General features: G+C 37.1%; 1 protein-coding gene across 2 annotated transcripts; it reads left to right on the top strand.

Annotated features, from left to right (window-relative positions):
• Window positions 1-33: 33 nt before the first annotated feature.
• Window positions 34-22,140, top strand: TRPC1 (transient receptor potential cation channel subfamily C member 1). Of its 2 annotated transcripts, none has more exons than XR_012629996.1 (13): window positions 34-365; window positions 2,166-2,320; window positions 3,550-3,651; window positions 4,497-4,699; window positions 6,099-6,230; window positions 7,509-7,704; window positions 9,355-9,691; window positions 11,775-11,914; window positions 13,986-14,129; window positions 18,095-18,270; window positions 18,437-18,638; window positions 19,303-19,366; window positions 20,205-20,260. XR_012629996.1 is itself a non-coding variant. In XM_074877572.1 (13 exons), exons 1-13 carry the CDS (start codon window positions 230-232, stop codon window positions 20,430-20,432), a joined length of 2,346 nt encoding a protein of 781 aa, XP_074733673.1. In that variant the 5' UTR covers window positions 38-229; the 3' UTR covers window positions 20,433-22,140. The 2 variants fall into 2 exon arrangements, 1 of the variants encoding a protein (XP_074733673.1); XM_074877572.1 differs by having other exon boundaries at window positions 38-365; window positions 19,172-19,366; window positions 20,205-22,140.
• Window positions 22,141-24,793: the final 2,653 nt, after the last annotated feature.

Genomic DNA, 24,793 nt, shown 5'->3' with positions numbered 1-24,793 from the left:
TCCCCGCCCGCCTCCCGCTGCCCCTCGCAGGGGGGACGCCGCCATTGAAGCCTGCGCAGTGCGGCGGGGAGCGGTCGCCCTCCGCCCTGCCCTGCCCGCCCGCACGCGGGGCTGACAGCGCCGGGGGTCGCCGACCCGCTCCCTCCGGGGTGGCGGCTGGCACCGGGGGTCGCGCCGCGCCGCGCCACCGCCCCGCCCGCGCTCTGATGGGCCTGGCGGAGCCGGCGCCATGGCCGCCTTGTACCAGAGCGCGGACCCGTCCGCCTCGGCCTCGCCGAACAAGCTGCTGGCGCTGAAGGATGTGCGGCAGGTGAAGGAGGAGACCACCCTGGACGAGAAGCTCTTCCTGCTCGCCTGCGACAAAGGTACCGGTCCTACCGCTCGGCCCGGCCCGGCCGCGCCGTCGGGGAGCGGCGGTCCTGGCCGCTGGCTCCGAGGGCCCGAGCCCGCCTCCGCCCGCGGCAGCGCCCCGGCCCCGGCGGTTTGGGCGGGGGCCGGGGGTAGATCCTGCGGCTGCCCCGCGCCTCGCACCGCGGGGGCGGCGGCTCCTCGCCGGGCCCTGCTGCGCGGCTGCTGCCGGGGGCACAGCGGTGTCCGGCCTCGCCTCTGCTCCCGGTTCCGAGGAGCCCCGCGGCGAGGCCGCCCGGCCCCGGTCCCGGCCCCGCAGCCCCATCGCCTCCCGCCAGAAGGGAGGCGATGGACCAGCTCTTTCCGTGCTTGTGCGGGAGCTCGCTTTGTGCCAGAGGAGCGTGTAAGATATTTGCTGCGTTCATTGTTAAAGAGGCTCCGAGGGTATCGTTGTTGTAAAGTTGGGGGTTTATCTGGACATCCCCGGAGTGAGCGAGACTAGTTTCCTCTGATTTGCACCTATACTGGTGGCCAGGAGATTTTCCTTTCTGAAATATGCTGCTGACTTTAAGCGTATATTTAGTTACCCTTGAGTAGAAACATGGTCTTAAACTGATCTTAACGTGTCTGAAATGTTGGACTCTGCGATAGGCTTTCAGTCGTGCTGTGCGGTTGTACGTCAGGACATAAGCACGGTTGTCGGCGCCGGGGTGTTGCTGTGCGGAGCTGTCTGCCGGCGGGCGCTCAGGGTCCTTCACACCCGCAGGAGTATTTGCGGGGTGACGCTGGCGGGCGGGCTGCGGGGGTTGGTGCTGGCGCGCTCTGCGGCGGGTGCCGCGCTCATGGACACAGCCCTGCTGCCTGCCCGGCCCTGCCCGGCCCTGGAGATCACTCTGAGCCACAGCTTCCGCTCTACGTGTAAACAGAGGCTCAGGGAGCTAAAAGGATGCACAGAGGATGAAAAATCTTAAAAAGAGATGTATATAACAGCTGGTTTAGTACTCTTGCAGACTCTCTACATACTCTAGAAGTATTCTACGTATACTTCTGTAAGTATTCTGCACTAAGGTCGGTTTTTGTCATGGTCTTCTATGTTGCAAAATAATTGGTTATCCTTGAGAAAAATAATTCAAAGATGTTATCTTTGTCAATAAGAATCAATTACCCAGAGCAATACTAAACAAGGAAGCCTGGTGTGTCTGTACTTCAGTCAAACAGGAAGGTACAGCCTATGTACATCTTGCTGTAGTTAGCTTTACTTGTTCATCAGGCTTGCTATCTTGAATTCTCTAACATTGCAGCATCGTATCATACCTGCTTTGATGATATATATGCTAAAACTGGAGTGATACAGAGAAGACTTAATGTGGTTTCTGCTCAAGGAAGATCCAAACCTGTTTGTAGCGTTATAGAGAGGGGCTTGGCTGAGCCTATGGCTTTTTTGAACTGAGAAGCCTTCTCTGATGTAGATGAACTTAATGTTTCTTGTGTGGCACAGGTTATGTATGAGCTATTGCCCCAGTTTTGAAAAGTACCCATGCTTTTTTGTGTCTTTGTTTTTAGGACTGGAACTAAAGCAGTGGATTAAAGTACATGTCTTAGTGCTTTCCTGAAGGAGACATCCCAAAATACCTTTAGTTTCCTCCCTGATGAGAGAATGCTTATCTACCTTGACTTCTTAATTGTCTGACATGTTCAGTGTCTGTTGTCAGCTATGGAATGTTGCCTTGTTTTGCTGGTAGCTGGTACTTGTAATGTTCACGTGCTTTTAGTGCTTTAGAATAATACTAAGTGACGTTCATACTTTACTTGTGCAGGTGACTATTACATGGTTAAGAAACTCTTAGAGGAAAACAGCTCTGGCGAAATGAACATAAATTGTGTGGATGTGCTTGGACGAAATGCTGTTACCATAACCATTGAAAATGAAAACTTGGACATACTACAGCTTCTTTTGGATTATGGTTGCCAGGTATACAACACAAGTCATTGAAAATTTTCAGTGTAGTCATTGATCTGTGTATTCTACTCTTCATATATCATCTCTGTTAATCTGTTGGAATTTGGAAGGAAATAGGATCTGTCTTTATTGGCAGTTCAGTTCTTTTTCCATTTAGTAATTGTGAAAGTGTTTTCACTAATTTACCTTTCTAGTGGGATTTTATTGACGTGGTAAATGTGTAGTAACATTTTCAATGATATTAATAAGTCTGAATGTTGTTTTAAAAGTTATTCCTGTTGTAGAGATAACATCTACATTATCTTCAAGCAAAATAAACAGCATATAGTCAGTGCATTATATTACGAAGTGCAGAATGCAAAGATGTCTTTGGCTGTGGAGTATAATAACATTTTAAAATGGTAGTACAGTTAGAAAAATGCACATTATATTAGATGATGTTAAATTAAGGCAAGAATGTGTTTCTGCAGTGCTTTCTTGTTAAACTTGATCTGTGCTTGATGGCAGAGGCAGTTTCATACCAACAATATTTCATTAATTGTATACATCATCTCTGCTGATGCTGAGAGAGTTGTAGCTATGATGGCTTAAGTATGTAACACAGGGAAAAGTAGTATCTTTTGTAAGGTTTGATATTGGATGGGAAAAAAACAACAAGCTTTTCTCTCACTTGATCTCCTTTTTAGTGGTGGTAATAAAATCTTTTTCTCTTATTTTTAAAGTAAAAATTTGATTTTTGTCAAGTAAATGGAAAAGAATATCAACTGTAGGGAAAAAGAAAAGCTGTGTAGCTCAACTTAAGAGAAGTTTCAGAAGTAGTTACCAGCCCAGAATAAAAACCCCTTACATTCCTAGCTTTACCACAGAACTACGAATGCGGGGATGAAGTGTATGCCTGAGTTGTGTTACACAGACACTTGCTTTTAACATTGTTAATAACCTGGTAAATGGTCTCTTAGAACTTGATTTTTGCAAGTAACCTGCATCATCTTTACTGGAAATTAATTTCTGCAATTGGTTCTTCTGCTGTTTGTGCAACGAAACTAATTGTCAGTAATGCTATGCTAACTCCTGGAATGACAGCCTGAATTTTTATTCTGATCATATGCGTGGTGATAATACAGAACATGGTTTTAGTACTTTAAAAATAAAATAGAATTTAAAAATGCAGTTTGGCTTCAGGTTGACTCTATGCTGTTTAAGTTACTGCTTCTTATATATGACTTATTTTCTTTCCTTAGTCATCGGATGCACTTTTGGTAGCTATTGACTCAGAAGTGGTGGGGGCTGTTGACATTCTACTTAATCACCGACCAAAAAGATCCTCCAGACCAACCATTGTAGTTGAGTGTTGTTATCTCTTGGTTTTTGGTTGGGGAGTGGGGGGCATTCTGGGTGACCGTCATATTTAAAACGATGTTCTTAAATGAAATTCTACATCTCTAAGGTGATAGAATTTGGACATTAGAGATTGTTTTTATAGCCTCTTTTGTCTTAAAGGATAGAATACATTATTCTGCTTTACTGCCTAAGGAATCGAGTGATTTATGCATGCCAAATGCTAACAGATGCCTAGTTAGTCTAGAAGAGAGAAAAACAGAGTGGTTAAATCTTCTCTTGTAGACTATTGCTAGGTAGTTAACAGCCTGGGTATATTCATGTATGAAGCTTAGTAGATTTTTTTTGAGCAAATCTATAAACATCAAATCTTCACCTTGAAATTAACGAGTTGGAATTTATCTTGGCAATGGTCAAGTATCAAAGAAGTTTTAAAAGTTCACAAGTAGGGGTGGAGGGAGGGAAGGAATAAGGTGTTGTGTAATGGAGTATGATACAATCAGAGTATTTTTTCCTGCATTTAGATAGTAAATATAATAATTTTTCTCAAACTAGAGGAAAATACATTTTTTAATACCATGCATGAATATTGGAGGAGGTGGGCACTGAATGTCAGGTTTTCTATGTAAATAAACCAGAAACATTTCTGTGTCCATTTTTCTTTTTCCAGTATTTGTCTGAGAGGTGTTTGAATGTTGTTACAAATTTTTCCTTATTTTCATGTTATAAAACATAGGAAGATATTTTGAAGGAGAGACTTATTGTTGAACAGTCAAAAAACCCCTTACATGTAAACACTGTAGTAGAACTGTATGTAATAAATTTAGATACTTCCTACATTTTATTCCAGAAACTAATGGAACGCATTCAGAACCCAGAGTACTCCACGACCATGGATGTGGCACCTGTCATTTTAGCTGCTCATCGTAACAACTACGAAATTCTCACCATGCTGTTAAAGCAAGACATATCATTACCCAAGCCTCATGCTGTAGGCTGTGAATGCACACTGTGTACTGCAAAGAACAAAAAAGATAGTCTGCGACATTCCAGGTAAGACTTAGCAGTCATAGACAATAATAAAACAAATCTTGTCTTAGTTCTTGGTATTGCTTTGGTCAAGTTAATTATATTTCCTTTTTCTCTTTAAGGTGAGCTTTAGGAGTGGATTCCTTGAATATATTGTAGCCTTTATTGTGGGAGATGGTAGTTCTCGGGGATGGGTTGTGCTTGAAAAGGCTGGTGGAAGGCAGTGGCTTTTTTTCATTTCGATTTTATACTCTTAGTCACTGTGCATATTAAGCTAAGTGCCTTTCCTTTCTACCAGTTGTGTCGCAAACATTCTAGCTATCTTTGGGTTGGGACCATAGGAACAATGCAAATAAAATTTTTCTTAAGTTAATACTTAGGGGTTTTTGAGCAAGAATAAGGAGGTGGATAATTCTGTATCCTGTTTCTAAAAGTATTTATGTAGCATGGATTGATGAATGCAAGCTAAAGACAATTTTTTTTCTTCTGTGTTTTTGAAAGTAGAAAGCATTTTAATAAAGGCTCAAATGAGGAGAGGGATTTACCAATCTTAACAATATTTTGTCTGGTTAACTTGACAATATATTTGAGGGTTGAATACAATTTGTGAGAGCTGGGGTGAAAAATCAGAGCTCAAAGATGATAAGTGGGCTGCAGTTGCAATATACAATTATTGCACAATTGCTTCACTATGTATCCATACTGAAAAATAAGGGAAGTGAAAGGATAATTGTTATGTGTATTCAGCTACTACGGGCCACATTCTGGCACCTGTAATGGCAACATCCATCTGATACCCCATGTCATTAGCTTCAGTATGAGAAAAGGTGTCAGGGTATCCCAAGCAAACAAACAATGGAAACGTGAGATAACAGCTCTTAGTCTGTTATCTGTTCTAGTTTAAACTTTCTTTCAGTGTTCATGAGTCACTAGTTTTACAAGAGGAAAACATGCCTTCAGATGCTTTCCCTTTGTTTTTTTTTGTATTGCACATTAAAGCTCCACACTGTTTTTAATTTAGTTTGTTAAAATACAAGACTGCCTTAAATGCTTTACTTCCCTCTCTTATTTCCACTTGAAGGACTATAAGAGCTACTGTGTAACACTTAAAATGTCGAAATTTTACCAATACTGTTGCCTTAAGTGATGACCTTCTGCTGATGTGCTGATAACAGTTGAAGTAGTGAGGAAAAGAAGAGGGAACCAGTTTGGCCAATTTTTGATACTTAGAATAATAGGGATTTGAAGTATGTGAAGGACAACGTCTTCCATGACACATCATATTTAATGCATGTAGTTTTAAGAAATCCAGTTGTTTTGTCTTTCAGGTGAGTGTTTTATGCAGACTTTTGGAATAGGTTCTGATTTGAAACTGATAATCAAATGAAACATCTTCATTTTGCTTGCTATTCTTTTGTCATAGGTTTCGTCTTGACATTTATCGGTGTTTGGCCAGTCCTGCTTTAATCATGTTGACGGAGGAGGATCCGATCCTGCGAGCTTTTGAACTTAGTGCAGACTTGAAAGAATTAAGCCTTGTTGAGGTTGAATTCAGGTGGGAATTGAAAACACAAACCAACTTTAATACTATTATGAAATTATATGTATAGAAATGTGTATGGATTAGAAAAGGCTTATTTCTATTTTTTTTGTAATTGGAATGTTTAAACTGATAATTAGACATAATAACAAGTTATATAATATCATTTATGTCTCATTAGCACTCATTTTGACGGTTTAATTACTTGAAATCCTTTTAAATCTAGATAGTTCAATGTGTATAGTTGCACCAACTTTTCAAATTTCAACTGTACTCTGGAAAAATAAAGAGAAATTATACTAAATGATGATTTATTTCAAGATCACACACCTGTTAATCATATCAATATCTCAGTACTCTGCACTTTTTTTTTTCTCCTTACATCAGGGTAGAAGTATGCAACACCTTGTTTATACTGACCTTCACGTTGGGAGTTGTTTTGGGTATTGTTTCTTTATTTTGCTTATTATATTATAAGGCTCTGAAAAGCGTGTGTGCCTGTATATATATAATGCATATGTGTGTAAAAGATTTTGTGCTGAAAATGCCTTATTTAATGAACAAATTCTCGATATAATTTTATGGTTAAACTATGCAGGTTTCTACCATTTTGAAACTTACCAGCACAAAAGCATGTATTTTTTATGAGAACATGAAAGCAAATGTTTGTATGGGGTAAAATTCTACTTTCCTAAACAACATATGAATTCTCTGGTTTTGTGGCTATTTGTCTTTCTTAATAAGAGTTCAACCGTTGCTTTTTTGTGATACAGCTTGGCACTAAAACAGACTGTGTGCCAGGTGAGACAACTGAATAGTGTCTTTTCTTGTGTTTATTATATTAATAAATTAGTGTTCAGTGAACAGACTAATTTTCAGATGACAGGAATAAAGCAAAACCCAAACCAGCTTCCCTTCCGAGTGAAAAGTCCAAATGATGAGTTACAAGTGTCATATTTTGTGACTATTACACTTTCTCATCTCCTGAAAATAATTCAAAGCTTTAATTCTTTATATGGAACTTATAAGAATTTGTATACTGTAAGCCTGTTTCTCAATTTTTCTCTATCTAGTGGAGTTGCAAACTAAGCTGAAGTGTAATTGCCATGTTGCGTGGAGAAACCTACTCAGAGTTGTCTTCAGAGTGCTTAGATCTTGACATATGACTGTTGGGTGTTTTTTTTAAAGTTTGTCTTAGCATATCATACAGTCCCAACCAAAAATGGATAGTCAGTGATTTAATGGAGAGCATGTGAGCAGTGTAATAGTATGTACTGTTTCTGTGTCTTTCAGAAATGATTACGAGGAGCTAGCTCAACAGTGCAAAACCTTTGCTAAAGATTTGCTTGCACAAGCACGGAATTCACGGGAGCTAGAAGTTATTCTCAATCACACATCTAGCGATGAACATGTAGACAAGCGAGGGTTGTTGGAAGAGAGGATGAACTTAAGTCGCTTGAAACTTGCAATCAAGTATAATCAAAAAGAGGTTTGTCTCTGCAGTAATTTGATAGGCTTTCCATATCATATCTTAGTAGTAATTCATTTTGTTTATTGTTCTGCCTCTAGACATAGAAGTAGAAATAAATTTGCAAGAGTTATAGAAGAGATGGTAACACACAGAACATCTGCATGTGAAACCGGGAAATGATATTGCAAGACACCGAGTATTTCTTCAGTATTTACTGTGGATTAGTATTTTCTGTATTGGAGTATAGGCTACTGCTCTTTTATGAACAGCTCTGGTAGGGGTAATTATTTGTTCAGATCCTCATTAAATCTTTGCTTAGGGAAGCATGGATCCTTAGGTGCCATGCATGATTCATCATCTTCTCACTTGTCATTAGCTGTTCAGCTTTGGCTCAGGCCTCGTCTGTGCTGTTCAGAATTACATTAGACCTGGGCTGGTATAACTGAATAGCACCCCTGTTCCAGAATAGTAGGACCCTTTCATGCCATCATTCCAGTATGGAACTTACTTCATGCAGTAGGTCATTATTGTCTTTATCCCTTAGGCAAATGGGTATTTGTGGGATTCTAGTACAAGGACCAGGGTCAGAGAGAAAGTTTCCTTTCCATGCAAAATCCATTTTCAGGTAGCATTTGCAGAAGACATTATAATTCTGTCCATTCTATGTATCAAGGCTTAAACTGTTTGTGAAACTGTTAAAATACATAGTGTTTAGAAGTCATAAGGCAGAATTATGGAATGTCCTAGAACCAGCATTACACATTTCTGGTATGTGTTAAACAATCATACTGAAGTATTTCAGATGTTCTTCTGGTTTTGAGCATAGCTTGTTTTTTCCACAGTGGTTGGAGAATAACAAAATTTTTTTGTGTGGTATGAGGAAAGTACCTTTGCAGAATATGTTTAATTCCTGGCAAGTTTATTATGGAGACAGTTTTTTGTGATGCTTTCTAAAATGTGATGATAATGTCAAGGTTCTTTTTGCTGTTTTTTTGGTTTGTTTTTTTTTTTTTTTTTAAATTAAATGACAAAGCATCCTGTAGTGAAAAATACTCTTTTGTAACTCCATGCAAATAAGTACCTGAGATTTGAAACTACCTTTGCATAATCTACATAAACTTCAGACCAAAATGAAGACTGATAGAACATAGGTTACTCTGATTTAAAATTAACTATGCTGAATAGAGCCATAATGATTTTAAGGACCGATAGGTATAAAACTGCTTGGCTACTTTAGTCGTCATTTTACATGGTGTGTTTTACAGTGTGGACAGCATTTTGCAATAACAGTATCTTAGTCTTCAGATAAGATCACTGTGTTTTGTAATAACAGACAATGAAACTGTCTAAGGTATGATGTTACTTATATGCTAGATTTCTAAATAATTAGAAATCAAAACTCATTCTTGACCTGAAAACCTTTAAAAGTCTAGTATGTGTCATTCATGTTTAATTGCTTGTTTTAGGAGGAAATTAAAATGACAGATATTTGTAATCGTAATGGGTCCATAGTATTTTGTTCTCTTATGATATAATTATTTCAACTTTTTCTGTTCATTGGTAACTACACATAGCCTGAAAATGAATTTTAGTAATGTAAATTAGTAATCTGTATTAAGAAATCTGAGACTGATTTCTTGTTTGTTTCTTTTTTTTCCCCCCCCCCAGTTCGTTGCTCAGTCTAACTGCCAGCAGTTTCTAAACACTGTATGGTTTGGACAGATGGCAGGCTATCGACGCAAGCACACATGCAAGAAAATTTTGACTGTTTTGATGGTCGGCATTTTCTGGCCAGTTCTGTCCTTGTGTTACTTGTTAGCCCCTAAATCTCGAGTAGGTCGAATAATTCACACTCCTTTTATGAAGTTTATTATTCATGGAGCTTCGTATTTCACGTTTCTGTTATTACTTAATTTGTACTCCCTTGTCTACAATGAGAATAAGAAGAATACAATGGGACCAGCCCTTGAGAGAATAGACTATCTCCTGATAATATGGCTAATTGGTAGGTATGATTTGAGTAGATTGGATGACACTTGCTGATGTTGATCAAACAAAAATGATTTCTACTGTCTTCTTATGAAGTTAGCGTGTTACTCATTGCTTGACCGAAGTTTACTCAGCAGAAAAAACCCAAACACATTTTGAGGAAGGGCTGTGAAGTGTTAGAACAATCTCTACTTATCACAGAAAGGGAAGTATCAGAAACAGAATGTTGTGGGATCTAACAGAGGAGGAATGTGAGTTTTTCTACAGAAGGACTGGTAGCATTCAGAGTGATGCAAGTGAGATTGAGTTGCGCAATAACAAATTAATGTAACAGCTGTGTCTCTTCCTAGACATTTTAAAATTCTGATCTTAAAAAAATAAAAATAACCTGAAGGCAAAGGAAGTGTGAGTTCCTCAGATTAATAGTTTTGTAACAGAGAAGAGCCTGTCATCAACTGGTTTTCCTTGATGGAAATGATGTTGATGATGACTGGTTTCCTAAGTTGATGAATAAAACTATTTCAGACATCAGTTTTTATTTTTTTCCAATATTTTTTAATGAATAGTTAGTATTATTTAGTATGTAGGTGGTCTAATCATTGTGAGTCAAACTTGTTTTGTTTTTTCATCAGCCAACAATCCACAAAACACTTAATTTCTTCCAGCTCTTTTTTTACAAGAAGTGTTTGGACAACATGCTTAGATGCATGGTTTAACTTTTAGGTTGCTGTGTGTGGAGTCAGTAGCTTCACATGATCATCCATGTGGGTCCCTTCCAACTTGGGGTACTCCACGATTCTGTGAATTCTATAAAAATGTAGTGGGAATTATATGAGCTTCTTAATTGCTTGTATGTCTGTGTATGGAATTATACTAGAATCTGAATATTACTAGTAAAGTTATTGTTTCTTTGAAAATCTAGCTAAGATCTTTATGTAATCATAACAGAGATTAAAAGTAATTGTGCATTGTATGCAAGTTAATTATAATTTTTCTGGATTGTAAGTAGTTGGAGTAAGCATGCAGTTATGGTCATAAAATCAATTCCTGCACTGTTTTCATTTTTATTTTATTATGTTCTAAAGAGATAGAACAGGAGGAGTCTCTACATTTTTGTTGGACTAATCCAACTTTAAACAATTGCCAAAATTCAGCATTCTGCAATATCTCTTTGGTAGTTGTAAACAAGAAATTTTTATAGCATTCTGCTCAGCTCAGGGAGAGGACTTTGAATATATACAAAATTGCCATCAACAGTAAGTAACAACTCAGTCTTTCATGACCAATTCTGTAATGCTTGATTTGAAAAGTAATTAATAATGTGATTTGGATTTACTGCAGGGTTGGCATATTGTTTAAAGAAAAAAGTATATGCTATGTTAGTTTATGCATACTCCATCTTAGTCTAATAAATTGAAGGTGTGCATTTACCGCGTCCATGTTTTAAAACATGGAAACAAGTATTATTTTCCCGTATTTTACGTTTCTGTTTCTGTATGTCATTGTCACCAATTATCATAACTGTACCTAAAAGGACACATGTTAATTCTGGTTGATGCAGTAGAGGGAGCACAGGTATAATTTTTGTTGAGTACTCATGAACTTTTGTTTTGGCTGAAAATTCATAAAACATTTTAACATGTTTTTGGCTGGTTGCTCTATGTTTGTTATGTTATAGTAGCTACGCACTTCCAAAAAGTACTTGATACTTTATATAGCAGTGTGTAATGCTTTCTATAGTGCTTTTGGAAAAAGGTGACTACTTTTCATTCAGAAAAAGCATTTGTATTCTAGCCTTCTACCTTTATTTAAATTTGACTTTTCCTGTCTAATTTTTCTCCTATTCATTTCCTCTCATGACCTTTTTATTGGAGAATGTGTTTCTTAGTTGGAAAGTAGGCTTGAAAACATCTTGTTACCTTATGATTAATGCTTGTAATCCAATGCAACGCTTTTAGTAAATTTACTTGATTACTCCTCTTCTTTTTCTTTGCTAAAATACAATTTACAAAAGCCGGTCAGAAGTGCATTAGTTGTAAAAGAATATTCAGTGCAATGACTTGACTTCCCTGGTGGTGTTTGGTTTTTTTTTCCTGCAGGAATGGTGTGGTCAGATGTTAAAAGACTCTGGTATGATGGTTTAGAAGACTTTTTAGAAGAATCCCGTAATCAGCTTAGTTTTGTCATGAATTCCCTGTATTTGGCAACTTTTGCTCTCAAAGTAGTTGCCCATAACAAGGTGAGCACCCATCTTCATAGATCCAAAGCTCCTCTGGGGCAGACTGGGCAAATATAATTTTAGTACATTGCTGCAAAATATGTAAAGATATGTTACGTGTGGTATGTTAGTAGTAGTATGTTGTAGTTAAGTGTATGACATCAGTAATAACCTACTATGTGAATACAGTTTAGGCTTCCAAGTTGAATATTCTGTGTGGTATATGCCATGTAGTTGTTAGGATCTTTGGTCTTGTTGTTTTTTGGGCTTGAAAGAGAAGTTGGTGAGGTAAATGAGAGTTAGAAAGCACATCAAGACATGTCCAAGTACTCAAGGACCCCAAACAGAGCTACTGTCTTCCTTGTAAGAACTGGCTGGTCTTCTAAATGGCTTGATTTTCATTTGGGAAAATCTCCCCATATAGCTCATCTGACTTGGCATTTGAGCTTGCCTGATTCCGTAGGTCAGTACTGTTCAGAAAGCTGATGGTAATATCTTTGTTTAGGTTGCCTAATGCTTTTTTGTTACAGAAAGTTTTATTTAGCTTTTGATTGCATGTGGTCAAATGTCATAAGTGGTTGTGGGACTTTTGTTTTTCGTTTGGTGGGGCTTCTTTTGGTTTGAATTTTTTTTTTTTTTTTGGTAGTAAGGAAAAAAGCCCCAAGACCATAGAGGAGCCTTGTCTTTTCTCTGTGAAAAACCATCTGGGTTTGATTGAAGATGTAAGTTTTGAAAATGATCATTCCCATTCTGTCGCATGTGTTATTAGCCGCACAGCGTATGGCAAGCTGCCAGACCAATTGAATATGAATATTTTAGCAAAATTCAAGCCAGTGCAGTAGCACCATTATTTTGTATTGCAAACTATGAGTTGACAGCTGTCTGGCAGTTGGGAGGAAAATAAACTGATTCAGTTCTTCCCAACTTGGTGTTTGGCCCATTTCCATATCATTGCATTGATTCAGAGGCTGGTAATCATTTGGAAAGGAAAGCTTCATTTCTTGGAAAAAACAGAGAGAGAATGCCATGTTGGGCTGCCTTCCCAACCATTTGCTTTGCGACCAGCACATGTCTGTAGTAGTAGTTCCTTTGCTGAGATAAGAGCCCTTTGCTGCTAATGTAAGTTGTAACCTTTTTGAAGACGTGGGACTCCTGTCCTGTGGAACAGGCACATAATGGCTTTTTTTTTGCCACTTTTATATGGCAAAATTTATTTTTATATTTTGTGTTATTTAGAAAGTCCATATTGTAGGTGCTGAAGCTGTAAGAAAAAAAGGAAGAGTCTCTGTAGCAGAAGGATTTGTACACATGCAATTGCAATGTATAAAAATGTGTTTATCCCTGTTTTGTGCCATCTTTGTGCAGCACATTTTCGGGCAAGTTATTTTAGAGCAGCTTTGGGTTCCTTAGTTTTTGAATGTCCATTTTGAGACAGCAGAAGCTGGTAATATAAATGCTGGATGTTTTCAGTCAAGCCAAAAGTTAGGGATCTGTGGATATTCTGTGAATAGTTGAATAGTACCTAGTGGATATACTTCAAGGGTGTGTTTACACCTACAGTTCACTTGTGACTTCTATTCTCTATAGTCATTCATAAAATCCATTGAAGGAACCCCAGGTCCTAAGTCTTTCGAAAACTTTCTAAAACTGGTTAAGCCCAGCTGTCACCACATTGCGACTGCATGTGTACGTTAGTTTTCTTTGCAGCATTTTAATGTTGTTTTTGACTGAGGCCTATTATACTAGACAGTGCACATGTTTATGATGTACACATGTCCCTATTTCAACAAACCATGCAAAACAGAGTAGAAGGAAAAGCAGAACAGAGGAATAAATGGCTTGCTGAGCAAGTGAGCGGCAGAGTTATATGTTGAATTTAATCTGATTTCTGTCTCCCTCTGGAATGGCTTTTAAAATGCGTTTGTCTTAAAAGAATGAGATATCTGGCAGAGGTAAGCCATCTGTGAATCGTATGTGTGAATTTCTTTTATGCTATTGCTTGTGGAGGCAGAAGTAGGGAGAGGTGCATGGGTGCATTTCTGTATTTGTAACATCAGTGATCTCTGTCATTTTTTATATTGCATGTTTGCAGTTTCATGATTATGCTGAAAGGAAGGACTGGGATGCATTCCATCCTACCCTAGTGGCAGAAGGTCTTTTTGCTTTTGCTAATGTTCTTAGTTATCTGCGTCTCTTCTTCATGTACACAACCAGCTCTATTCTGGGACCACTCCAGGTGAGTAGCGTTACTGCTTGAGAAAATATTAAACTTGATCTTAATTTGCTATGAAGAATCTTATTGAAAAGAGAAAAAGAAGAAATTAAAGAAATTCAGAAAGTAAAAAGTAGAAAGAAGTGATATTGCATTAAAGTTTGTGGGGTTTTTTTTAATCTCTTATGTAAAACATACTGATTTAGATGGAGAAAGGTAAGAAAAAGAATGGAAGACCTAGTGCAGTTCACTTTCTTATAAATCTTTTTCCATGATAACTGTACCTATACTGTCTTTTTGTTTTCATCTGTTGTTAGCTTAACATACTGCATAAGTGTCTGCAGTTTGAAAACTCTGAGGATTAGGTTGTTCCTGTAAAGTTGATCGTCCTAACTTCTTCTCTCTAAAAGATAGCTGAATGAGATGTGTAGCAAGGAAGAGTAATCAAAAGCATTTCTGTTTATGTCTGTGATCTCACTGAAGTTGCATGTTGAGTTGAATTGTGCAAATTACTTTGGTTTGAAAAATATAAATCTATCAAGAGTATTGAAATAGTCATCTATTTGTAGCTAGTTATAAGAAGGGAGAGCAGGTTTCTTCTTACTTGAAATTTGCTGGAACCTTCCAGTGAGTAATAATGATTAAAAACCCCCCACATTTTAATTACACAATACATTTAATTCAGTATGCGGAGATGGTGGGGGGAAGCATTAACAGTCTTACGTTGTCATGCTGAAACAGTAGACACCACAACAGTTCTTAAGCTAAATTCAAATTTTTCACTTAAAGTTGGAATTTACCCTGGGTTTGTGCAAATAATTTAATTTTCTTTTCCTGATTTGAGAGCAGACATGGAGTTTCCTATTGAGTTTATGCCATTTAGTATCTTTTTGTTGGTTGGTTTCTTTTTTTTTAAGCACAGACCCTCTCATCTTAGTCTTGGTGCTATTCATCGTGATAAACTTCAGATAAACTGAGTGGACCCGAGGGTGCAATATGGCACTATACAGAAGGTCTAGTACCTCTGGGGATAAGGGAGGGAACCTGGACTACTATTATGACATCATATTTAGGATGCAATTAGCTCCCTCAATTCTTTTTCAATTAAAAGGAGAAAGAAAGCTTCCTATTAAAAATCTGTGAGTAGAAGTCACCCCTTATTCCACTAGCAACGTTTTTTCCTCTTCTGTGTTGTTTTTTTCTGTTCTGCTTGAGTTCTCAGCACTGACTGATTTTGTTACTTTGCCAGTGAAAACCCTTAGAAACTAAAGCACCTGTTATTAAAAGCATAGCTTACTGAAAAAAGCTTTGCGTAGGTGTACTTCCAGTTTCTTTGGCCTTGCTTCCTGGGAGATTTATGATGACAAATCAGATCAGACAAGTCACTGCTTTCTTGTACTTATGATTTTTTTTTTTCTCATTTATTTATTTTTCCCCTGACAGTGATAGGATTTAATTAATACAGCTGGCTGTCAACAATGTCAATGAGTTTGCAAGTGTCTGTTGAATAAAGACGTTTGGAATAAGTAGCATAGTCATCCAGTGATTATACTGATGAAATTTGTCCTAATAGGTCAAATGAATGCTTTGTGCTCTCCTCTAATGAACAGGACTTGTTTTAAGAGCTTTGTGGCAGCAGGATGATCTGAAAGGATCCTGCAAGAAACGTTATCTTTATTAATCATAAAGGCAGAATAAATATTTGGGAGCAGTGGGTTTTTTTAACTCTTCTCTGCAACTAGAGCTATACCAAAGGAGGCTCTGAATTAAATGATTTTGGCTCAGGTCACTAGGTCTTGTATCAAGGATCTAGCTAAAAACCCACAGCTTGAAGGTTCAGCTGATTTTAATGAGTTAGAGTACTTAATTTTACTGCATAAGTAATTATCTTTTAGAATATTGTTTCATACAGAATCACTTGTTAAATTGGTCTTTTAAAAATCATTGTAAAAAGTGCTTTAAAAAGAATGTTCATAGTTCTTGTAACCAGTTTAATATTATTGGAAGATGCCTGTTTCTCCTCTTAAGGTTTTGTTTGGTTTACTTCTTGCCCTTTTCTCTCTAGCTGTGACTAAGTTGCTGTTAATTATTTTTCTAATTTTTTTGTTTTATACACTTTAAAATGGAAATGTACTTGCATACTTTGAAGAAATACTGAGGTCTTGATATTGCAGTAAGCATTAGGCTTGTTATACAAATTGATTGAACACTGAAGTCTCTCCACATTTTAAAGAGATGCACTGTTTAATGTGCATGTTTATTTATGTACTAGACCTTTCACAAGTTTTTTATTAGAGGCTATGTTATGAAATTTTCCAAGTAAATAAAAACAGTCGACAGTCACCCCATTCAGTGGCACACTGAAGCTTATGTTATTCCTGTTGGCCAGTACAGCTTGTGCAACAACTCTTACAGTATTTTCTAAAAGTAGGTCACAAAGTTCAAATGGTGGTAATCAAATATAGCATGGAAACCCAGCAGTGGGGGGGAAAGGCAGCTACTATGTTCTCTTGGCTATTAGAGTTATTTTTAAGTATTCAGTTACTTATTAATTAATAAAACCTATTTTAATATAGATTTGTGAGCTGTCTGTGTGGTGTTTTTTTATTATTGACAGAAGATAGACTAGTATTCCCCTACATTAGATCATTAGATTTCAGATGCTTAGAAATTCTAGAAAGCAATAGCATGATTATATGAAGAAAGCAACCGGTATTTGGGCTGTGTTACTACACTGTATTCCAAACAAAATAGTTTTAGATGGTTTGTGCTTTGTGTGCATTCCTGTTTCATCTACTTTGTCTCTCTCTTGCTTGCAACTATGTTTCAGCTAAAGGATAAATATTTTGTTGTTGGGTTGGGTTTTTTTTCTTTAAAGTGTTAGATGTGATGAAACAGTGTGATGGGGATTACATTCATCCTCTGACCGAACATACAATTACTGCATAGCTCTGCCTGCAGTTGCAGATTCTTCATGTCTGTGGCAAACTGCAAAGAATCAGAGAGAATCTGCTGTGCAGCAGGTGTACTCAGTGAGTTTCCAGCAGCATGGGAAGGAGCAGGAGCTGGCACTTCATCTCCCAGTGAACTTGTACTCGCAAAACCTGACCAGTGATACAATTCTGGACTATGATTTGGTACAGATTGTGATTCATATAGGATTAGGCTTTCCACACACTGATTTATATAGAGGATTAGATTTACCCAACCCCATTTTATATATTTATGTTCTTTATAATAGTATATTGTTCTCTGAAGAAGTTTGCAGGAAGAATAATTTAAATTATGTAAACAGTTTATGCTGTGTATGACAAAAGCAAGTCAGGGTCTTCTCTGTGTTGGAAAGATGTGTGAGCATTGGGGTTTTTTTTAAAGATGCTGTATTTGTACTGTTGCGGACTTCTGTACAGGATATGTTGAAATGGAAACTGATGATCTGAATTTAGTGTCATATCTTCTATACTTTACACCGTTCAATTTCTATGTGCTTACACACCTACACATTGTGTATATTTAAAATTTTACATAAAACATACAGTGACTTAATTCTGTGTTCTGCAAATGGGCTTTGGTATATTAGTTTTTGATTAGTGATGAATTATGGTTCCAAATGTTTTGATTAATTCAGTGTCCTTATTAAGTGTGTTATTAACTTTCTGTGATGGTATTTGTGTTTAAATGCATTTCATTTACTGCTTTTATCTATACTATTACACATTTAGACATACTGTTGCTTATGGTTAATTGAAGGATATGAATTTATCAGATGATGTGAAAACTACTTAAATTTTCTTTTTAACATCTAGAATTTTTCACTGAAAAATGGTGCAAGGGTACCTACTGATTCTGAGGTCTGTTTAGCATCTTAAATATTAAGTTAAACATTTGAAATGTAAATAGATCCTTTTTTGTTGTTTAGAGGCTGAAGGAGAGAATACAAACAAATAACTACATGTTTTACTAAAATTGAAAATAAATCTATTTCACAGATTTCAATGGGGCAGATGCTACAAGATTTTGGAAAATTTCTGGGCATGTTTCTTCTTGTCTTGTTCTCATTCACAATTGGATTGACACAACTTTATGATAAAGGATTTACTGTAGATGAAGAAAAGGACTGTGCGGGTATTTTTTGTGAACAACAGAGCAATGACACATTCCATTCGTGAGTCCGGTATCTTTGAAATAGCTGTATTGTTCTAGCCTTTAATTCCTAGTAATTAAACAAAACTGAAATTTTTTACTGAACTTGAATTTGCATTAAGTAAATCCACTTTTCATGTTTGCTTTACCTAACCAGTTTGTTTTTTTTTTTTTTCTTGTTTTTGTAGGTTTATTGGCACATGTTTTGCTCTGTTCTGGTATATATTCTCCTTGGCACATGTAGCAATCTTTGTCACACGTTTTAGCTATGGTGAAGAATTACAGTCTTTTGTGGGTGCTGTTATTGTTGGTACCTACAATGTGGTGGTTGTGATAGTATTAACTAAACTCCTTGTGGCAATGCTTCATAAAAGTTTTCAGCTGATAGCAGTAAGTGGTTTCTGATTAATTATCAATAATTGCTAGCTGTATCTTTGGATTTTATACAGAATTCTTTCTACGATGTGTAGACTGATCTACAGACCTCCATGGATGAGCTCTGTCTGATCTCACAAGGGGCATGTTTCCTTCAAATATGAACTTTTTATTTACTTTGATCCAAATAAAATGGGTACTTTGCATGTTGAACATGTGCAAGGCTTTGGCCCTCTGGGAATTGAATACTTTCTTGATACAATGGCTGTTTAAGTCAAAATGCTATTCTTGATAAGGTGTCGTGCTTGCACAGTTGGTAGGGGGTTTCTACCTGCATAGCTGAATTTTGTATTTACACTAGAGTATATAGTGAATTGAAGAGATAGTTTTTTATTTTAATTATTTCATATTGGTATATCAAAACATTTCTTAAAATACTATATCATCATAGTTAAATAATAGTTTTTTGGGTATGAGAAAATAAAACTTATGAAATACCTTGTTAATATTTTTGCTTCTGATCTCTGTTAATGTTTCTGATGCTTTAGAATCATGAAGATAAGGAATGGAAATTTGCTCGTGCCAAGCTTTGGCTTAGCTACTTTGATGACAAATGCACGCTACCTCCACCTTTCAATGTTATTCCCTCTCCCAAGACTATCTGTTATCTTTTCAACAGTCTCAGTAAATGGATCTGCTCTCATACATCAAGTGGCAAAGTGAAACGTCAGAACAGCCTAAAGGTAAGAAATGATTGGGAAAGCTGTAGGCTCTGAAGCTGGAAAAGTGCTGCTTGCTAAAATGAAACAGCAAATTGCTGCATGAAGCTGCCTGTCACATGGTGAGTGCTACTAAGATAAATAGGAGCTATAGAATAATGTGTGTTGCATCCAACATGTAAATAAATAAGTGTTACCTATTTCAGTAAGATTCTGTTAACTTTCAGGTTTGGGATTTTCAACCCCCTTCCCTCCAACCCCCAATTCCCCTGGAAGTAGTCTGGAAAAAATGCTTTGATTGATTGAAAACTCATAGAAACCTCAAGGAAGTATGTGCTAATCTCAAAAATGGTGAGGTTAGAGTGTTCTTTGGGGAAGGTAATGGATTTTAAACATATTACAGAAGTGTCAAAATAAATAACCAGAAAGGATCACTGAAGCTTCTCATTGATGGGGGAGGGATTTTTTTTGTTGTTAAGTAAACATTTTTATTGTACCCTGTAATTTTGCATACTAATTTTGCATCTTCTTGCTGACAAAAATAGCGTTAAGTAAGCTAAATTCAAAGACTTCATGGAATGTGCATTGAGAAACATTCAGGATTATGGAACTCTTGATGATTGCTCATAGGACAATTACCAAGCCAGGTGGATTAAACATTTTCAGTTTTGCTGGTACAGCAGATTATAATTTAATTTAAATTTTGCTGGCAATTTACATGCATTGTATATTTGTGCACATCAGCATGTATCTATAAAATAGCTTTGTTATTTTGTTCATATTTATTCTCTGTGTAATTGTATAAAGGCTTTAAGGTGCAAAAATCATTTTTCCATAGTAAATGTGTGATGTTTGTTTAAAGGAATGGAGAAATCTGAAGCAAAAGAGAGATGAGAATTACCAAAAGGTGATGTGTTGCTTAGTCCACCGTTACTTGACTTCCATGAGACAGAAGATGCAAAGCACAGATCAAGCAACTGTGGAAAACCTAAATGAACTGCGGCAAGACTTGTCAAAATTCCGAAATGAAATGAGAGACCTGCTTGGCTTTCGAACTTCTAAATACGCTATGTTTTATCCAAGAAACTAAGGCATAACTTTTAAACGAAAACTGTGTAATTTTAGATATCTATAGGTGAAAAGTGTTGACTTAATTCTGTTGCCAGACCAAATAGAAAATATTATTGCACAAAAATACATCTGAATATGCGTTTGCATGAGTTGCAGCTAGATGCAGAAGTGATGGAGACAAGTGCAAAAACAAATATAGTAATTTTCTTAAGATCTTAATCTTAGTGTGTATATAAAACTTGTATATAGGAATTTTTTAAATGTTCCTCAGACTGTAGCTGTCAGGTGTCAGAGCTTCATAACTAGCACAATGTGTTTTATTTCTTCTATTTTTGCTGTTTGTTCCTTTTTGATACTTGTTTTTCAAGTTGTGGGAGAAGATAGGCTTTTTAAAACAAAAATCCAGCCTATGTTTATTTTTAATAGAAAAGTCAGATATAGAATAATAGAAAATTTCCAGCACAGTTGGAAATTATGTTTGACTGTAGGTTACAGTGCATGTGAAAACTGTATGGCTCTGAAAGAGGCAGTTCTAGTGCCAAGTTTTGTATGTTAACATTGACTGTATACTAACATTTATAGAATACAGTAAAATCATCAAGACTCTTCCCTTTTGTGGGAACATTGAAATTTTGAACTCAAAATAGACCAACCATTTCTTGAATGTTTATGGTTATGTGTAAGACAATCAACTCCTGCTTGGATTTTTCAGCGGTGCCTCAAAAATACATTTTACTATACATGTTAAGATTGGGAACAGAATTTTAAAACTAACCTGTGAACTTTTAATGTTTAATATCTTGAGTTTTTAAAATCTGGATAATAAATTATTTGAATTATTAAAACCTGTGATTTAACAAAAATGAGGTGGAGCATGTGAGTGCTATCGTTTGCAATGCTGAACAATTCCTGTGAAACACTGTACACTTCTTTGTGTGAGAACATACACTGAATCTGGTCATTGGACAGATGTAGTTTAGAAGGGCCTGCTTTAGACAGGTTTTCCTTATTCTACTTTTAAACTTGTCTTTCTTTTTTTTCCTTTTACCGCAATTGTTGCTAAACTTTTTTTTTTTTTTGGTCAGGAATACTATGTTTTGTGAGACCATGTGATTTGACTTTGCTTACAATGGACATTAAGGGCTTTGTGGATTTTCTGTGCTAGAGGGTTCTATATGGCTTTATATGCTTATATATAATTCAAATTGTAATTGAAAAATGTGAGATTCTTGTATTTTTAATTACGAAATAAGTGTATTTATGACAGCTAAAGGATTGATTGACAATTTTACTGTTACGATGGTGCTCTTCTAAAATGGTCTTATGTCCAGAAGGCGCAGGTAGCCATAGTGGTCTTTGACTACAGCTGATTTTGGGAGGTTGATAGAGTGGAGGCTTACATGAATGTTTACTTTTTTGAAGGAATTCTTATAAAACTCTTTTCTTGTAAAGGTAATATATTTTCTTTACTATGAAATTATGTATATCTGAGCTAGGGTTTAATGCCCTGCTTCCTGAAGTCTTATAGTATAGAGGAATTCTGGTAAGTGTTGGCTTTTTATGTGGATAAGAAGCTAACCTCTTGTGTTCAAAGCAAAGAGGATCACAGAATTTTGTATTTGGACTCAGATCTCATGTTTGAATAATACACCAACATAAAAACTATGTGCTGTGTATGTTACATATATCCAAGAAAGGAAGCAGACAAATAAAAGCTCTTTGAAAAATGTGGTTGTATTAATATTAGTCATATCTGAAACACATCATATCAGGTACCACATTGAAAGTAATTTCTTTCTCATATTAACAAGTGTAAGGAAGGTAGCTGATGTTAACGTGTTACTGCCTTTTTAACTTGTGGACCCGTCCTGTTAACTTTAAGTTGATTCAGATGGCTTCATGCAATGCCATGAAGTGATACCTGCGCTAGTCCCACACCAGCTAGAGTGGATTTTGGATGCACTATATTATCTGCTTGACACTTGGCTCACACAGATTAGTTCTTCTGAGAAGCTGGGTGTGTTTATCTGTATGAAGCAGCTCAGGTAGCCATTTCTAATTGCTTTTGATACATTAAGCAGTCACTCAGAGCTAGCTTGGTTTTTGTCACGTGGCACTGTGTTCTACTAGAGTGTAGACATGTCCTTAGGAAGAATTGTCTTACTCCAAGGCACTTTTGGGGGGGGGGGGGGGGGGTGGTGTTAGAACAGAGAGTTCCAGAGTTTTTATTTGTCCTTGGGATACGTACCTGTAAAGTGAGAGATACCAGAGAGAGAGGTTTGTTCTTTGTAGTACCTTAGTTGTGTGAGACTCTGCGTCTCTGCCTTGTTTGAAAGCTGTTGCAACCTTCCTGTCTACTTGACTACTGATCAGTACAGAGTGCTTTGTGCTATTTAGTCAATCTTGCCTTAACATTTAGATTTTTCCTAGTTCACGTGTATTAAACATGCTATTACTTTCTCATTTGGCAACTTAATACTGGCTGTTCCAGAAGTATCAGCAGATGTTGGGGCTCTGAGATCTCCCTTATGCGCACCCACAGAACAGTTCTGGACATGCACAGAGACAAAATGTTAGGTGCCTGTGATAATCCTTTCAACTGGGATGTCAAAAAAAAAAAAGTTTGGAGAAGCTGGAGTTTACTTGGCTATACGAGTCAGTCCATTCATGACTTGCACTAAAGTTTGCACAAAGAAATTCTAAGTGGGTTTTTAAGACTACTGAAAAATGTTGATTTTTTTTTTTTCATTCCTTTCATGTTAAAGTCTCTTTTGTCTTCGAGCGATCTTTGACCTGATGACTGAGAAATGGAGATGGAAATTTTCATGCTACCTCCATGTGCAGCAGAAAGGTCAAAACCATTCATGACTGAAAGTCAGCTTAATGTTCTTTCTTAAGATATGGTTTTGATTGTTATTTCTGTTGAAATGATTTCAGAAATTGTATTGTAGTTAGATAATTTTGATTCTGTTTGCAGTTTGGATTTTAAATGGCTGAAGTTTACAGTCATTACATCTGCTTTTAAAAAATTGTAATAGTTGTTACCTGTGTTTTGTAACCAATTCTTACTTGAGAAAACTGGCACTGCTCCATGTTTCTTTTAAGTCCTGTATGCTGTTCCCTGTTGCAGGGCTACTGCTGTCAGTGCTTTGATTTGGGAAAAAAACTGGTCTAAAGGGAGTGTTGAGAAGAGCAGGCAGGAGCTTTCCTTACCTACCATTTGGGAGACGAGGAGCAGGCTGCCAGACTCTTCTTGCCTCACTGAAAAAAGCTGCATGACAGATGGTCATGTCATCATAAATAAAAATAGATTATTGTAGTTCAAGACAGTTCCAAGCATGATTTCCACATTGCTTCTCCCCAAGCTGCTGCTGAAAAATGTGGAGTACCATGCATAAAACCTCTTAATCTGCATAGGAATCAATACTGGAAAATTAAAATTGCAATTTAAAAATTGTAAAATTACAAAAATATGTCTGCTTTGCAAACAAATGTTCCTCTCAGTTCCATAGAGAAGTGCTGTTTGATTTAGTCAGTAAGACAAAGGCCTAGCAATCTGTAAAGTGTGGTTACCACACTGAGCTGTTTGATGTGAGCTGCCAGCACAGCCTTTTTGTACCTTTGTGCATCCCTCCGAGTCCTTTGTCTCCTGCCTAGCTACCCGTTAGGTCTCCAGAACAGATGCTGCTGGGCTGCTGAGTTGCACTGTACCTCTTGGCATTACATGTGAGAATCAATAATTGAAGAAGAATGGTAGTAGCTAGGTAGTAGTAGAATTCAGTAGCACCTTCTGCTACTGAAATAAGCAATGAGTACTTCCAGTAGGGACTGTGTATTTCATTACAGTTTCCTGCCCATGGTTACATCAAAAGAACTCTGGTACGGTATTTATGTACAAGGAAAACAAGTATTTAAAGAGATCTTAGATTCTGTCCCATCCACGTCACTAGTATTCAAGTTTTGCCCAGTTTGAAAAGCATGTATTTCCTACCTGCATTTGACCACAATGTTCTTCAACTTTTCAGTAGTCTTTACCTACTATCTGTTTCTATTCCTCCGTCTTTGGTGGTTATAGTCTTTCAGTTTCAGAGTAACAAATGACTGTATGCAGCAGACCTGACAAAGATCTCTTAACATTATTGCCTAACTGCTTCCAGTCCATTCCTTCCTTTATTCTCAAAGGAGGTATTTGTTCATACTTTTGCATGTAGGAATGAAATAAATTAGATGTGCTATTTACACTACTGGTGCCAGACTGAGCATTGCTGTATTGTCCTTTCACAATACAGAAAAAATGTAAACTATCTGCATGTGTACCTTACTGCCACTAAATTAATTTCTACCTTCCTCCTCCCTCATTACCTTAAGGAACTTAATAGT

This window comes from Strix uralensis, chromosome 9 (genome assembly GCF_047716275.1).
Source record: "Strix uralensis isolate ZFMK-TIS-50842 chromosome 9, bStrUra1, whole genome shotgun sequence".
Classification (NCBI taxonomy): domain Eukaryota; kingdom Metazoa; phylum Chordata; class Aves; order Strigiformes; family Strigidae; genus Strix; species Strix uralensis.
The sequence above is the reverse complement of the archived record's forward strand: the minus strand, read 5'-3'. Positions and strand labels throughout refer to the sequence as shown.